Source organism: Coffea arabica, chromosome 4e, assembly GCF_036785885.1.
Source record: "Coffea arabica cultivar ET-39 chromosome 4e, Coffea Arabica ET-39 HiFi, whole genome shotgun sequence".
Lineage (NCBI taxonomy): Eukaryota > Viridiplantae > Streptophyta > Magnoliopsida > Gentianales > Rubiaceae > Coffea > Coffea arabica.
Genome location: NC_092317.1, coordinates 47,987,807 through 48,004,595, shown reverse-complemented (window position 1 = coordinate 48,004,595; position 16,789 = coordinate 47,987,807). Strand labels below are relative to the sequence as shown.

The 16,789-nt window shown below is 34.0% G+C and overlaps 2 protein-coding genes across 6 annotated transcripts; one reads left to right on the top strand and one right to left on the bottom strand.

Moving 5' to 3' along the window:
• Positions 1-5,211: 5,211 nt before the first annotated feature.
• On the top strand, positions 5,212-9,387 carry LOC113742196 (uncharacterized). Of its 2 annotated transcripts, XM_072048026.1 has the most exons (4): positions 5,212-5,552; positions 8,534-8,606; positions 8,690-8,983; positions 9,038-9,387. In XM_072048026.1, the coding sequence occupies exons 2-4, from the start codon at positions 8,598-8,600 to the stop codon at positions 9,128-9,130; spliced, it is 396 nt and encodes a 131-aa protein (XP_071904127.1). In that variant the 5' UTR covers positions 5,212-5,552; positions 8,534-8,597; the 3' UTR covers positions 9,131-9,387. The 2 variants fall into 2 exon arrangements, with proteins under 2 accessions (XP_071904127.1, XP_027125758.1); XM_027269957.2 differs by having other exon boundaries at positions 5,213-5,552; positions 8,690-9,387.
• Positions 9,388-10,877: 1,490 nt separating this feature from the next.
• LOC113742195 (uncharacterized) lies at positions 10,878-15,766 on the bottom strand. Of its 4 annotated transcripts, none has more exons than XM_027269956.2 (6): positions 15,629-15,766; positions 15,360-15,422; positions 14,360-14,520; positions 13,178-14,101; positions 12,946-13,089; positions 10,878-11,536 (listed from the first exon to the last, which is right to left on the bottom strand). In XM_027269956.2, the coding sequence occupies exons 4-6, from the start codon at positions 13,763-13,765 to the stop codon at positions 11,225-11,227; spliced, it is 1,044 nt and encodes a 347-aa protein (XP_027125757.2). In that variant the 5' UTR covers positions 13,766-14,101; positions 14,360-14,520; positions 15,360-15,422; positions 15,629-15,766; the 3' UTR covers positions 10,878-11,224. The 4 variants fall into 4 exon arrangements, with proteins under 4 accessions (XP_027125757.2, XP_071904124.1, XP_071904125.1 ...); XM_072048023.1 differs by having other exon boundaries at positions 11,112-11,536; positions 15,534-15,671; XM_072048024.1 differs by lacking the exon at positions 13,178-14,101 and having other exon boundaries at positions 11,112-11,536.
• Between the last annotated feature and the right edge of the window lie 1,023 nt (positions 15,767-16,789).

The window sequence follows — 16,789 nt, the reverse complement described above, 5'->3', positions numbered from 1 at the left end:
TAGTAGTAGTAATAAATTGCATTGCTTAATTGATATATCAGGCACTCAGGAAAGAAAATTAAGGTTGTTCTGGTTATTAACTTCACGTCTATCATAGACATTTTATTTTGGATCATTTGGAGATAAAAGCGTCTATAGAAATGTTAAAAAGATTATAATCTGTGGCTGGAGAAGAGTAAAGACTGAACAATTCTGAATTATATTGATGTATACTTACTTTATGGAATGAAAAATATAATATCTGACGAGTAATAAAGAATACATACACACACATATAAAATCTAAGTATTTTGTCCTTTTTCTCATTCATATACAACTAAAATTTTCAAGTACACAAAAAAGTATCTTCATATTACAAGAAATGGTAATACAAAAAAAATAACCAAAATATATAAATGGATTATAAATGGATAATTGGTTTTTATTTAATCCATTTAGATCCATCCATTTAGATCCATTTATTAAATGGATCTAAATGGATTGGATAAATTTCATCCACCATCCATTAAGTCAAAACCAATTATGAACCATTTATCCATATTGCCACCTCTAATTAATAGAGTCCCTGGATTTATTTAGGTCAAAATGGTTCTGTTATAATAAGATTGGCTTTATTTGAAGAAACATTAGGTTTGATTAAATTATAATTATAGGGTCATTCTTAAAATAACTTATTTTCAATTTAAGCAGGAAGGCTATTTAATTTGAAATTAGTCCAACTCCAAAATTTTTGAACCACAATACAAGTTTTTTATATACTTTAGCTACCCTATTCTAATTGACCCAGACTTCAAGGGCTAATTTGCAATTTGCAACAATTCCGAAAACTGGACCAAATCAGCAGTCTTCTTCTTCGTCTTGTTACTAACAAACCATCCCCACGAAAACAAAAGACATGACCAATCTTTTATTTGTATTGAAAACTTAGGAACAGAATAACCTTAAGGTATTGAATTATTTAATTATTTTCTTCCTCCATTCCAGCAGTAAAACCAAGAATTAACCACCAGTACTTTGTCCTCTTAATTCATATAAATGGTGGCCTTGCCTTCAAGTGCCCCTTATGCCATAAAATTCCCTCTATTCTCTAACCAAACCCCAATGACAGGCAGAACCATAGAGGTAATTCAAAAAAGGAAATCATCAATTCCTCTCGAACATTATATAAAGCATGGTCCAGTTACTTTACCTTTTTCATTGGTTTGAGCATTCTTCTGACTTTTTACAGTCAAACTAGTAGTATTATTAACCAGAAGGAAATCGCATGGCTTATGAATTTTCATAATTTAAACAAAAACACTTAGATAACTCACAAAACTTGTACCGAATATTTCAGGATTGCTGCAATGGTTCAGACTCGTATAGTCGCGGCCCTACAATTATGGGCACAAAAGGGCAGACTTGTAGCATATAATGAAGCTAAAAATGTTGCAAGTTAAATACAAAGATTGCCAAGAATTCACGCATATACAACATTGAATATAATGTCTAGACCTCTGGTGTTTTGTCTTTCATTTTCCGCCTTCAGGTCATCTTTGAGAACATCGGTAAATATTTTGTGGGCTTTCGGCCAGGTGAGGTGTCCATTTGGAAACCCTTGATAAGCTACCTCAGGAAATGGTAAAAGGATTAAGAATTCAGCCAATCAATTTTCCAGGGTCAGCTTGTGTAGTTTTCATGTTTGCTCTTATAGTGCTAACAATGATTGTTAATCCAATATGCAGTATATGCTGCTCTTTTAAGAGGGTTAAAACCACTAGCGGAACTAGAAGTTAAGAATAAGGTTTTAGACGCAATATTAGGAAGGCTGTTCTTTTAAGAAAATACTCTTGTATATTTTTGAAAATTTGTGGGGCAAATTCTAATATTGAGATGAAACATTTTAAGGAAATGTTGAAGGATTTAAAAAATTTGGGGCAATAAAATCTAATTTCTACTAGGTATAAATGAAAATTACTATAATTTTAAGGGCCACCAATGGATTTTTGAAATCTTGGGGGGGGGGGGGGGGGCAGCACTCCCTCCCCGCCCCCATTAGAACGGCCGATGGCTAATACCACTAACAGCTTTATGTATTACACATAAGAGAGGATATTGTTAATTCTTGACAATTAAGTATTTAAATTCTTTTTCGTCTTCCCAGTTTAGTCCAATTTGCAGTTTAATCATTGTAAATTCTTGATGCCATTTGCGTTGCAACGGAGCCAGGATTTTTTTTTGGGGGGTCCAAAATTTTTTCCTAATAAAATTATCTTAATATATTATGTTCAAAATAATTTTCTTCTATTTAAATATATGACATCTAAAAATATCAAATATTAAATTTAATTATAAAGGTATGTCTATTCATAAATATGCGTTACAGTCATAACAAAAACTATCAAAAAAATAACTTTTGATTAAATATCTTATAACATCACAAACCATCCAATTTGCACATTATGAGAAGATGCTCTCCAATATGTCACTTGTGCAATAAATATATATATATATATATATATAACCATGTAATATAAATGTAAATATTTTCAATTGAAAAAAGATAAAAGTTATGATAACATACTTTGAAATTTCAACATCTTTTCTTAGAAGTAAATTGAGTTCTACGCACTTTCATAGAACTAAATTCATCTATGATTGAATCACTGCTAAATTTTTCAGCAACTTCCTTTTCTATATACACAGTTAGACAATCATTCAAAAAATTATCTTCCATCTTGTTTCGGAGTTTTGTCTTGATTATTTTCATAATTGAAAACGCCCGCTCTGTAGTTGCAATTGATATAGGAAGAGTAAGAACAAGTCTAGTCAATCTGTCAATAAGAGGATATATCACTGATTTTCTTATCTTCACCAAACCTTGACATAACTCATGAATACCAGATAATTCATGCAATTCAGGATGATTTGGAATGTCGTGCTCAAAATGTTGAAGTTCTATTCTTAGACGTACTAATTCTTGCTCCATAAAATCATTCGGATAGAACTTCTCTGCAAGTTTACAAATATAATCAATCTTGAACAGCATAAATCCATTTTTAGGATCTAAAGCAGTGCTCAAAATAAGCAATTCCATGGTATGATCATTAAACCTGCTATGTAACTCTTGCAATTAATAATCAATTGTTGCAAGAAATATATCAACTCGATGACTAATTCATATATATATATATATATATATATCAACTCTCGTAATATAAACTAAAATTGTAAAAATTTAGAGGGGGTCAATTTTATTTTACACATATATTTACATATTATGAATTAAAATTTTCAAAACTGAGGGGGGCTATGGCCCCCCTCTGCCCCCCTTGGCTCCAATAGTGTCGGAAGAAAGCCATAGCGATTTTCAAGGAGGAGTTGGAAAAGCGTAAGGATGGCTGGATGGAATGAGGCAAAACCAAGAAACGATTTAATGGATTATGTGGGCTGTGTATTTTATAGGCAAATATACCCCAATGTCTTGAAAAAGCTTCAGGTACATTCTTGTTATCACACGTTACTTAATTCTTTATTTTATTTTATTTTTTCTTTTATTTAAGGAGAGACTCCAAATCTTACTTAATTCCTTGTGGAACAGTCGGGATTGTCTAATAATACCCTGAAAACCCATTGAAATGCAGGAAGAGCACAAATTTATCACAAAAAATGGAGATATGATTACTAGTGATGGCATCCAAAAAATGAAATGCACAAACAAGGTAATATATCAAAAGATTGAACGGAATGTATAAAGTTTCAGAAATTCATTCCCTTCCATATCAACTTTGCTGATCATATATAGGATTATTGGTGCATTTGAGCAGGTTGTGGTAGAAGCAAATAATAAGATTAGCCAATATTGCTATAATTCCTGTTCCGGACAGCACGAAAAGAAGTTGACTACAAAGGTATTATAAATCTTCCTCAGTTGACTGTCGTCATCCGTTAGGTATATACATAGGGATTCAAATAAAGAAAAAAAAATTATTTTCCGTTTAAGGCTTTGATTACGCATGCATATAAGTATGAAAAAGAACCGGAGAACTTTTGATATTTTAGTTGATTCCGTTATAAAATATAAAATTCGTCGTTTTGACATTCTAGTCCAAACTATAAAGGGTTATATATAACTTTCGAAACCATGCGAACATAATTCCTTTGTCGTTAATATAGAGCCAAAGTGTGTGATGTTTGCTTGAATTTTTTGACTACCTGTAAAGAAGCAAATTTTAGATGTAGAAGACTGTTTATGCAGCAAATTTAACTAATGATTGATATAGGTGCATTTCTCAGTGCTGTGATCAATATTAGTGGCTTTGTGATGGTTTGGCAAGTAGAAATATATTGTTCATTTTTTATGACGTACTTCTTGTTATTTTGCTGGTTGCTGTCATAGGGGTGTGCATCGAATTCAAATTCAGTAATTCGAAAGTTTGAATTCAGAATTTTTCGAAATTTTGGCATAGGAATTACCGATCAATTTCGATTTCGAATTCACCACTTCCAATTTCGATATCGATTTCGAATTCAATTGGGAATTCGGTAAATGGAAACCTTTTTGCCCTTTTTTTCTTTTTTGTTAGATGTATTGTTATATAATATAAATTTTATATTGCATATATTATATATAAATATATTATAAAAATACTATTATATATATAAATATATATTAATATACATATTAAAAAATGAAATTGAAATAAAAATTATTATTATTATATATATAAATATATAAATATTAATATATATATGTTATAAAACGAATTTCGAAATCGAAAATATCCGATTTCAAAAACTCCATTACCGAATTCGAACCAAATTCGCATAATTCGAAATCGAAAATTCCGATTTCAGCGCCAAATTCCAAATTACCAATTTCAAAATTTTCGAATTCGGTCGTTAAATCGGAATTTTTTGATTTTGCACACCCCTAACTGTCAAGAGAGGATATATCAGTATTGTGTTTTGAGTTTTTTTTTTTATGAGCATGAAATTTGGTTGCATGAGTTTATTTTCTTCTAGGTGGTTTGTGACTTGTAATATTACAAGGGTCATAAATATAAAACTTTTTATTGACACTACTAAGCATGTCACATAAGAGGGGATAAAACTAGGTTATTTAGCAACCTTTTGTGACTAGCACCCGTTCAAGTCAGATATATTTATTATTTATTTTCTTTGGTAAATCAAAAAAGAAATATATATCCAACAATAGAATAGCGAAATAGAAATTAAAGAATCCGGAGAAACCAAAAAATAGAAATAACGCATCTGGTGTTAAAATTGAAAGCGTATAGGAAGCATTTCTTCTACCGTCTTTCAATGTCTCATTTTGGGTTTTATCTTTTCCTCTCCGTCCGTATCAATGGCCGTATCAACCTTTTTCAATCTCTCTCTTTTTCCTCTTAGCATTTTCCAATTTTCCCTCCGTATCAAGCTCTGAGAGTTTTTCAATTTTCCTTTGACCAATTTAGCTTTGACTTCGAACTGAAACCATTGCAGTGGACACTTGGGAATTTTGTTTGCTCTGAGAATTTTCCAAAATCTGGATAAGGATCGAGATTCTTCAGGTTTTTAAGCTCATTTTTTTATCAATCCTTTTTTACTTGTTTTGCTGTTTTTTTTCTGGAATTTTGAACTGTTTTTCTTTACATTGTATCTCACTGTAAATTTGTAAAGTAGGAATTTCTTATTTCCTCATAATTCATGATTTTGTTTTCGGATTTTTCAGTTCGATGATCTTGTTTGTTTGTTTTCCTAATAAGTTGATGAAGTTTGATTTATTTTCAACAAAATTGATGCGGTGAAATTAGGTCTTCGATGCAAGTACAAGAGCTGAGGTTTAGTAGAAAAACCATGGTTGAAATTAGGTCTTGGATCATGTGTATGAAATTAGGTTTAGTACAAAATTGTTCCAAAGTTCTATTTCTTGCTATATATTGTACAAATATTTGAATGCGATACTACGGTTCTATCAGTTGTTTCTTAAAGTTAGAAATTGTCAATAGAATTGATACTACTCTATTATTTTTGTATTTAGTAGGCAATTTATCATATTGTCATTGTATTAATGGAATTTGGCACAAATTTACTTTAAATTTCAGAATTAGTAGTCTCTTATGTTCATATAGGTAAACTCATGATAGATTACTACCACATGTCTCTATGCTTGTTTGAGCAATGTATTAAGTAGTTGTGCATGAGCTATCAAATTCAGACTCCTGTGGTTATTTTTTGTTGATTAGGTGTGTACCTATGTCTTTGCTTTTACAAATTTTTTATGAAAAAAAATTGAAAATTAAATCAGTGATCTCCATTCCTAATAAATCTTAGAATACAAATATGAACCGGTGATTACTAGCACTCATAATTTGGAGTAGTAATATCAGTTACATAAGAATTAAGGTACCATTTGTTCTTTATAGATGGAATTTGACTGATTGCTTGAATTTGGAAAAATATAATTTTAAGACTCAAAACATATTCAAAATGATTAACTGTTCATGCTACTGTTTTAAGATTTTAACTCAAATTTTCGTCGATTTGTTGGATTATATTTTAAAGTTTGGTCCTATATATTATTAGCCTTTTACCTTGTTTTTTTTTGGTTTGTACATATTTGCTTATATATATATTTTCCTTTATGAATTCAAAACACATTGGCTCTCCTATTATTAGCCTTGGGTTGTCTAGTATTTATGGACAACGTTTGAGTGTGACTCTGTTTATTTAGGTTATGCTATTAGATCATCAGCCTATATTCTAAGTTTCCGAAGTCTTTAGTTGCCACTGTTGCAGTTGTGCTGCACTTAAGTGTGGTCTTATGGACTATGAGGTATATTTTCATAGCCAGTTGGTTTTCGTATCATAGATTGACAGTGGCTCTGTTTTGTATTGAATGTTTGTTCATATGAATACTTTGATTCTTCTCATATGTTTGATCTAATAATTCGAAAAATTGAAATTCAATATTTTCTGGTAAACTTAAGGATGCTCCTTGATTACTTTAGTACTTGTACAAAAATAGCCCAGAAATTAGACATTAGGATACTTTGTTTACATCTTTCTTTCTGTTAACTTGAATTCTATTATTAGTCTAGTCTTCACAAAACATTTTGGTTGGCACTCATTTGTAGTTTTTATGAAGACGTGTTTCTGCGATTTGCTAACAAGTGCTAGCTGTGCAGGATTAAAGGTGTCAATTTTGATGTTTTGTAAGGTCCATTAGCTTGAACTTGGCATTTGAATTGTTTATTTCTGTGGAATCTGACCTCTAGGGACTAGTTCATGATTATCAATGGAAATATTGTCAAACTGACTACAAACATGGAAAATTTGTGACAGTTGAATTTAGCGTGAGATATAGCATGCTGAATTTTCTATAGATGCATAATCTTCTGCACAAAAGGGTAGCTTGTAGCTTCAGTTTATTGTTCAATACAGATGTGTTGCCAGCTTGTAGTATGAGTTAGTGTAAGCAGCGGTTATGGTGATCGGGTTTCTTTAGAGGGATCTGAAATGAGGGGACTTGTAGGGATCAGGGTGGTGGGGAAGGGAAATGTGTACCCATTTATGGAAATTGATGAATGCCATTTGTGTTGTCAATTTTCAATTTATGTTAGTTTTCATGAATTTGGTGTTTTTGTTTTGTGTTCTATGGTGATTTGAATCATTTCTATAAGTGGAATTTTACATATATATTTTTTAATTGTGAAAATTGATGGTTTTCCTGCCATGTTTTTCCCTCTCTTCGAACAAGTAATATTGTTTTTGCTGCATAATGATGGTAAAAATATAGAGCCAAAGTGTGTGATGTTTGCTTGAGTTGTTTGATTACTTATTAAGAAGCAAATTTTAGATGTAGAAGACTGTTTATGGAGCAAATTTAACAAGTGGTTGATACAGGTGCATTTCTCGGTGCTCTGATCAATATTAGTGGCTTTGTGATGGTTTGGCAAGTAGAAATATTGTTCATTTTTTATGACATACTTGTTGATATTTTGCTGGTTGCTGTCAAGAGAGGATATATCAGTATTGAGCACGAAATTTGGTTGCATGACATTATTCCCTTCTAGGTGGTTTGTGACTCGGGGAGACCCTGGTGTCCTGCAGTGGGAAAAATTTCCTGCAACTGCATAGGGAATTACTGCAGATAGAAGTATTCCTAGAATCATTGATGTTCTCATCATTGTGGATCTATTTTGTTCAAGTCGAAGTTACACTGAGGCTATTAGATTGTTTCTTTCCTATTTGTTATAATGTAGGAAATGCACTTATCAATGATGTTTTCGGAAGCAATTTTACTGCATTGTTGATTCTGTCCATGTGATTTGCCTCTTTGCAAATGCGAAGCAGGGCATAGCAGAGAAAGATATGAGGACAGGGATCAGTATTTTAGTGCCCTTTTCTGTAGACGAATCTTCCTTGGATATGTTATTATATTTGCTTATGTTATATGAAGCAAAGCATAGCAGCTGTGAAATTATATTTGCTTTAGTATTATGTTCTTCCTTTTCTCTAGTTGTTGATGGGTGTTGTGTATTGGTTGCAGGTTTTCTTTCTTTTTATTAGTTTCTAGTACTGCTGCTGCTGCAAAAAAGAAAGCTGATCATCTGATGGCGGAGGTAACCATGCAACTTTCTAGTTCTAACTTTCTGGTTCTAAGATACATGTCACTGACATCATTCATTTTCCATTTTATGTAAAGGTTGAAGCAGTGATCAAAGGTGATGCGCCTGTGTCTGTGCCTGTGCCGCTGCCTGTGGTACCTGAAGGTGATGTGACTGCAGCAATTGTCAATGCTACAGAAACAAGTGAGACCAGAATGAACGGTTCAAGCCAAACATTCAATGGGGTCTTGGAAGCAGGTCAAGGTAGAACAGGTGTTTCAGGCCAAGCATCCAAGAAGGAAAGCGAAAGCAGCCAAGCCATCTTGCCCTGGGTCATATTCGGGGCGGTGGCAGTTGGCGTGGCTGCTGCGGCTACCATCTATGGGGCTGTTGTTTTCGCTAAAAAGAGCAGTGAGACTCTTGAAAGTGCTGATAAGCTCTTCAAGAGTCTCACTGCCTTGGCTAAAAAATGGGCAGCCGCGCCTCCTGCTGATGTCCACATTGACAAAGTACTTGTCAATGTGGACCACACGCGGTAAAAGCGGTGCTAATTGGACACTGCAAAGTTTCACTTCTTAATGTACTGTTTACATATGCTGCAAAATCTTTGAGGTTATATTTTTGCAGTTTTATTAAGCAATCAAAATAGTAGATTGCTGAGATCATTAAGACAGTTTGATACACCATTTTGTCCGCAGGTGCTATCCGGAATATATGATTCCTATTTGGTTGTACTACCTTGTGAGTAGTACAGAAAGATCGGAATACCAGTGACTTAAAAAATTTTATTCTTCGATTCTTATGATTTACGTAAGACCAAATTTTTTGTTTTAAGTGTCAATTATAGCATAAAACTTTGATGCATTTTCAGTGCTATGACCTAATCAACAAGTAACATAGTCATTTTACAGAAAGATTTTGTGTACTATTTGAATGATTTAATAGATTGCCAAAACCATTGGCCTAAATATTTTGGAACAAAAGCTAGACGGAATGATCTAAGAAACAGAAGACTATTCCAAACTTAAAAAAGTTAAAAAGGAGCAAATCAGTTTGCTATAACATGAAAACATATATAGATCTATTTATGATTCAATTGGCAGTTTCGGAGGAAAGCTTTAGCAATTTTCAAGAAGAGAGGGGTAAGCGCAAGGCTGAGAAAAATCCTAAGAAAGATATACAATGGATGGTCTAATCATGCAGCCGAAAGATGAGAAAGGCAAGCAATTACATGAGAACCCCAAAAACAATTAATTAGTGAAATGCTCCAAATATTGATGCACATTTAATTCAAATGCAAATCATGTTAATTTAATTGAACCCCAAAACAAAATCATGAGGTAAGAATATGACTTATGAGACCACGAAGCGTTATTTTAACGTACTTGTTGGCCACAATCTTCTTCTTTTTTTTTAAGAGTCTATCAGAATACATTCTCGAGAAATTGGAAGAGGTGGCATTGCGTAAGTATCAGAGCAATTAGGTTCGTTTTGCTATATTTCGTTTAGCAATTAATTAGTGTAAATTTTAATATATGATGTACTCAAAACATTAACTTTATGTACAGAAACAAAATTTGAGCATAAAATAAATATTATATGCAAGGAGGTACACTTAATTACTTAGTCATGCTGTCGTACAGAATCCCATTTCAGGATACATATTTATTCACTTTGTTTTAGAGAATTATTATTGTAAATTAAAGAAATTTCATTCACCGCAATACATTTAATTGTATTCTTTGATTATTTTTTTGAGATAATAATACTAATTTCATGTATAATTAATTGTTTTTAAGGAAATAGAAGGTATATATGCATATATTTAATAATATCAAGCGTATTTATATCTATATTTACTTATTTTTTTATATGATTATATATGTAATTATGAACCTAATCAAATAGTTCACGAACGAATTCATGTTCGACTCATTTGCGTTCGAAAAAAGATTCAATTGTATAATAAACGAATCAAACTCAAACACAATATTAGGTTGTTTTGCTATTTTATTTTGCCCTCTTCTCTCTTTTCCTTACGAGTTAAAGCCGTAGATGAAAACGAATAAAGACAAGTTAAACCAGTTAAAATGACAAAGATAAGAGGAAAAGTTGGATTGAAACAGAAGAAGAAGAAGAAGACTTTTAAATGGAACTTAATCCATGCAAGATCCAATTTGCAAAAGGTATGGACTTCAAATCTTTAGTAACTAAAATGTAATAAGCAGCAAGATGTCAGCACCATGAACACACCCCCCCCCCCCCTTCTTTTTTTTCTTTTTGTAATTATCGCACCGTAAACATGTACTTATTAGATCATATCAAGGTTGATGAACTCTTCAAAGTCATTATGAAGTTCAGTTCTACTGAATCCTCTACTGCTATCACAAAATAACTTATGCTACAAAGGATTGAGACTCCTTAGTAAAGCACTTAGCTGGCCACATGTAAATTACAAACATGGGCATAGATAATCAATCACCTTCACCAACACCAGGGAAAGCCGGAACAAGAGTACAGCAGTAGGGGAGAAATAACTCGGTAGGCAGCTCTCCTGAGTGAAAGAGATTTGACCTTTTTATGTTGCATAGTGATACACCAGGAGGTATACTTCTAACATTGTTCCGTGCACGCTAGTTGCGAAAAATCACCTGCACTTTGCTAGAAAGGGCATGCTCCACTAGTTGTTTATAGATCAGCTGGCGCTCCGCATCATCCATCACATAATCTGTGTACCGTGTCCATTTGTATTCTGCAGAATAAGTACTGTACGCCGAGCCAATAAACACTCGATCCAAAGCCGGAGCACTTTGTAGCAAATAAACAACAAATTCAATCTCACAACCGGTTCCATGAAACCCTGTGTATTCCAGTTCTTTCAAGTGACTATAATGCCTTGCAGGCCATGCCCCTCCTAAATGTTCACTAACACCAGGCCATCTAGCCTGGAGCCATAAGAAAATAACCCCATCAATTTATGTGTCAAACTAACAAAAATGTTGTGCACATATTTAATTTGCTGCAGCAAAAAGATTTGCTTCATAGCAAATACTCTGCAAACACAATCTACCTAGTTCTAGCAGACATTCAGAGATTCACTGCATCAAACAGACATTGTTTCCATGTAAAGCTAAGCAACTTTCCAGCACATAAATGTTTCAAACAAAACCTTGAAAAGAATTCCAAGAATAGTTCATGATCACTTCAATTTTGAACAAGCTGAGACCTGAGACATGTACAAGTAAGAACCTCATCCTGCCAACAGATGGGGGCGTGGAAAACAGAAGGTAGATGGGTAAGACAACCACTTTCAGTTGTCAGTTAAATCTCCAAGTCAACGTTGAAAACCTATAAAACTGATGTTGCTCTTATAAATTCTCTGCATTTATGTCAGCTCAAATGCATAGCTTGCTTGCAAGATAGTAAATTATCTCAACACTAGTCATCGGTGTTTATAAAGAGAATGCACTAAGATAATAAATAAACAGCAACTACAAACAAGCATTATGTTTAGCATACATAATACCAAAGGATGTGCACGCATGTGCATGCTCTTTTAAGTAGACATCCTTAGGTTGCCATCCCCCAGCATAGAGTACATTAAAGGTCCCAATCTTTGTTCAGGCTGTGTGGTATGTTTTGAAGCCTGAGAACCATAATTAGTTTCCAACTACTAAAACATGCACATCCAAAAAAAAGATTTGACCTAAGACAGATTACACTTAGCAGAAAAGGTAGGAACAAAGCCAAGTTTCCAACCCCAACAAGAACAACTTCAGCAAAGAAAGAGTTGGCAAGAAAGGGGGAAAAAATCGGTTCTCTAGGTTAACAGAACAGTAACAGTCTAACTGCAAACCAATTGAGACAGGAATGATTAGTTTTCGACAACACTAAATACTAATTGAAGGCTACATATTTACACTGACATCATTTACCTAACATTGGGAATGCACTTAATAGTGATAAACAGATATCTCAAGGAAGTTTTACTCGACAACTAGTGCCTCATTTCACAATGCAGAGTGCTAAGTTGGTACAATTCATCATGAAAAAGTGTGGAATCAAGTTCAGTAACCCTTTTGAAATGTTGTTACAAAATCCTATCATTAGTTTCTGAAGTCTACTTACTAAGTACACAAGACAGAGAGAAGCAAATCCCAAAACTGAAGCACGACACTCATAATATTTTCTTTGAGCACAAGGAAACTACCACGCTTCAATTTTGCAAATTTCAACCAGTGCTTTTCCTTCTACAGATTCAAAATTTTATACAAGCAGTATATAGTGAAGTACCAAACCCTAACAAAGGGAGATGCAGTTCCCACTACAGGGTTGTCAAAAGGCTAGAACTCACCAGGAGATACAGTTTCTCTAGAAGTGGGCATGCGTCCAGAATAGTGGCAACACTTTGTAGATCTGCTTCAAACTCAAATATCATCAACAAATATAACATCCTCAGGTTTCTGAACATATTCATCGTGGCAGGCATGTGTCCAAGCTGAATCAAACAAAGGGAAGAAGTGTCAGCATTTAAACATGCAAATATGTAGCAAAGAAGAACTATTATAGATGGTGTCCATACGAACCTCATTAGTTTTAGTCTGGAGCATAAAAAGGTCTAACGCTGGACAGTCCTTTACAACTTGACCAAACAAATAAGTCACTACGCCAATGCCATTACCACTGACTAACAACTCTTTCAGTTTGGGAACATAATGAAGCGACAATTCCACCATTTTATCGCTATATAGGTAAAAAAAAGACAGGTTGACAGCATGGATATCTATCTCTTTCACCCCAATACACAATTCAACGTGCAGTCTCTGCAATTTAAGACACTGACCAGAGATGCGTAACTTTGGAGGAAGTTTACAATTGCACAATGACAACTGCCGAAGGTTCACACAGGAAGCCAGAATGTGAGGCAATTCTCCATTGTCTAAAGGAACATTTATCAAATTTAGATACTGGAGGGAATTAAATTTGCCTTTGAAACTTGGTTGAAGGACACAGTTTAATAAATGCAATATTTTCAATGAAGTTGCTTCAAACAGCAGCTGAAGAGGCAAAGGATAAAGGTCCACAGAGCTATAGGGACCATTTTCATCATGACAAATAGGAGTACAAAACTTGAGCAGGAGTGATTCTACGCCTAAAGTGGCTATAGTTTGCATCCATCAATTATAGCTAGGGGCAACTTCATTTCCCAAACAACATATCAAATGAATATGAACTATCTTTTGACCAGAATAAAGCTGTAAAGTTTGATCTACTGCTTTCAAGAACCTATACTTGTGGCGACGGCTGCCAGTATGAATACGCTGACTCTCTCCACAAATCTTGCGGCAATCAAGGAGTAGCCTTGACCTTACTTGGCAAATATTGTTCCACCTTCTTGCTAAAATCCTAGTCCTAATGGCTTCGATCAAGTCCAACCGTGAAAGGATCTCAGAAAGAAGATCATCTGACAGTTGACTGATTCTATCCTCTTGTGCATCACCATAAGCAACCTAATTAAGACATGATCAGAAGATAAAATTGTGTGTCAAGAGCAACCAAACAAACTCACCATTAACTCTATGCCTACTGGGGGGTGGAATACACTTCCACCCAAACGTGACACTGTAGCAATAGCTTTATGTACGGAAAACATTTTCGTTTAAAAAAAATTAGCAATGAGTATGAAAACACAGTAATCCATACAAGTGAAAAAAAGGAACAGAAATTGCTCAAAAATTTTAAAGTATCAAAGAGTACAATATAAGTACCTTGAGAACATCTTGCTGATAATGGTTTTTTAAGAAGGCTATTGTTTTCTCCAACATGCCCGAAGAAGACATAATTGCCACTCCAATAGCAGCTGCTCCGGTCCCTGCCAGCACCAGTAAAGGTAGAAAAGCTTTCTGTCCAGAGCACCCCATTGCAGTTGCTAATACAACAAGAACCAAACCAAAAGAGTTGTAAAGTAAGAATAATATAACTTACTGACATAATGAACCTCCAAAACACACGATGATCAAGTATGTTCATCGAATTTACTTCCAAAAAGGCCAAAGGATGTGAATTTGCAGAGCCAGTTAAATTACCCGAAAGTAGAGGGAGGCTTTCCGCCCGGGGGGTGGGGGTGGGGGATCCACCATCAGATTTTTAAATACTCATTAGCTACCCTGAGAGTAACACTCATTCCACACTCAACCCAGAAAAAGAAATTACGAAAAGATGGGATTTTTCTATGTTGAAAGCATAATCTAATTGCAATACCACCGGACCATCACCAGTTAACTATCAAAACGAACCATTTAGTTCTGCTATACTCACATGTTGACATTATGAACTTCTAAAGACACTGTTTTACCTCCAAAATATATATTACCAAAAGTAATTCAGGAATTAAAAAGAAGAATAACCAAAGATGTGATTTTTATCAGTTCATAGGCATGTTTGACAAACATAAACCACCCTCAACTGCAAAACGCAATGAGATCGGGGAAAAAAATTCCAACACAAACACAAGCACACATTAACAACTTCCGAATTGGGATCCAAACATTGAAAACCAATCAAGATTCAATTTTTATGGGGTAACAGGCATAAAAACGTAACATAAGCCACCCCCAACCCCCAATTTATGAAAAAGAAATAACTTCAATATCTTAAATAAGAACAAATGTCCAACAGTTTCAGCTGCGGTTATTATTTGCCCTCCTCTTGGGATTATTTGAGCAGAGAAAAAAAAAAACAAAAAAGAGAAACACGAGCGAGAAATACCTCCACATAACATCTAGAAATTCATCTGCATAAATATGATACTCCCACTGGCCTGTGATTATTCTGCGAATTTATTTTTGGAGTACAACACAACCAAAAAATAATTAATTAATTGACTGAATACAGTAGTCTGCTTTGAGCATAATTAGGAGAGAAAGAGGATAGGAAAAAAACATGAGCACAAGAAGTTGGACCGTAGAAGAGAATCAACAACAATGGGAAATTAAGGGGTGTTTATTTCAATTGCACAAGTACAAAGCAGGGGAAACCTTAAGGAAAAGGGATTCCTAAACAACGTGAACTGGAATTAATATGGTTAGAATTTTTTTTTTTCCTTTTTTTTTGGTGATTTTTGTGTACTCTCGGTCTGTGGGACGAGGGGCCACCGTCCCAAGCAGTTCACGGCTGGATGAGACCTCAAAAATTTGTGCGGCTCAGATCACGTTTTATAACTCAATTTTCACGCCGTGTGGGACCCACAAAAATGTTGTTTTATTTTACTCGCTGTTGTTCTATTGTTACACCTTGTACAGATGATGTTACACCATGTACAAATAGTGTTACACCTTCCGGAGTGGTTGTTCTGACAATCGCTCCAGCCCCGCGTCCCGGTCTGTGACCCTATCCACAGACCGATTGGTTCACGTCATCACTTTAATTAAATATTGAGACAATCGATCCTAATACAGTTGACTTTTCATGCGACCACCAAACTAAACCTTCTCCCTGTCATGATGTCATAAATATATTTAATTTTAAAAATTAACATATTATATAAAACTTTTAAAAACATAGTAATATTAAAAAGGTTAGGTTCAATGTATGTTATGTTTGATATTTTTAAGATACTATACAAGAAAATACAAATAAAGTAGTATAATTAAGTAGCAATTTATGCAATTTACAATTTTATGCGTATTCAACAAGTTTAGAACCAAATTGGAGGGCTTATTTGAAAATTACTACAAGAATTTAGGGCTGTATCTATAAGTTCTAAAATATTTCTAGGTGTAATAATAGTTTTCTAGTACTTAGGGGTCAAATCATAAAATTGATAAAATGTTTCTGGGTAAATTTTTTACTTTCTTTTTTTTTAAATATATTTTATCCCTTTTGAACTTAGATCTCCCATTGGAGTTGTCTAAGAGAGATTTATGATAGGTTATGTGAAGAGATTTGAGAGTAATTAAAAGAAAGAATCAAAAAAGGTCAAAAAAGAAAAGATAGAAAAAACTTGACTCGAAATTATTCTTCTGATTTTCAGTCAAACTCAATTATCGAATTTTTGTTTGACGGGTTTTTAGAACAACTTGGACCAGATGCCTACCCAGTTCTTAGTTCAACCGGTTGAACCGATTGGTTCGGTCCAAATTTCAAAACACAGGTGATGACAATGAGGCAATAATTATGGTGGGAGGGGGAGGAGGGGT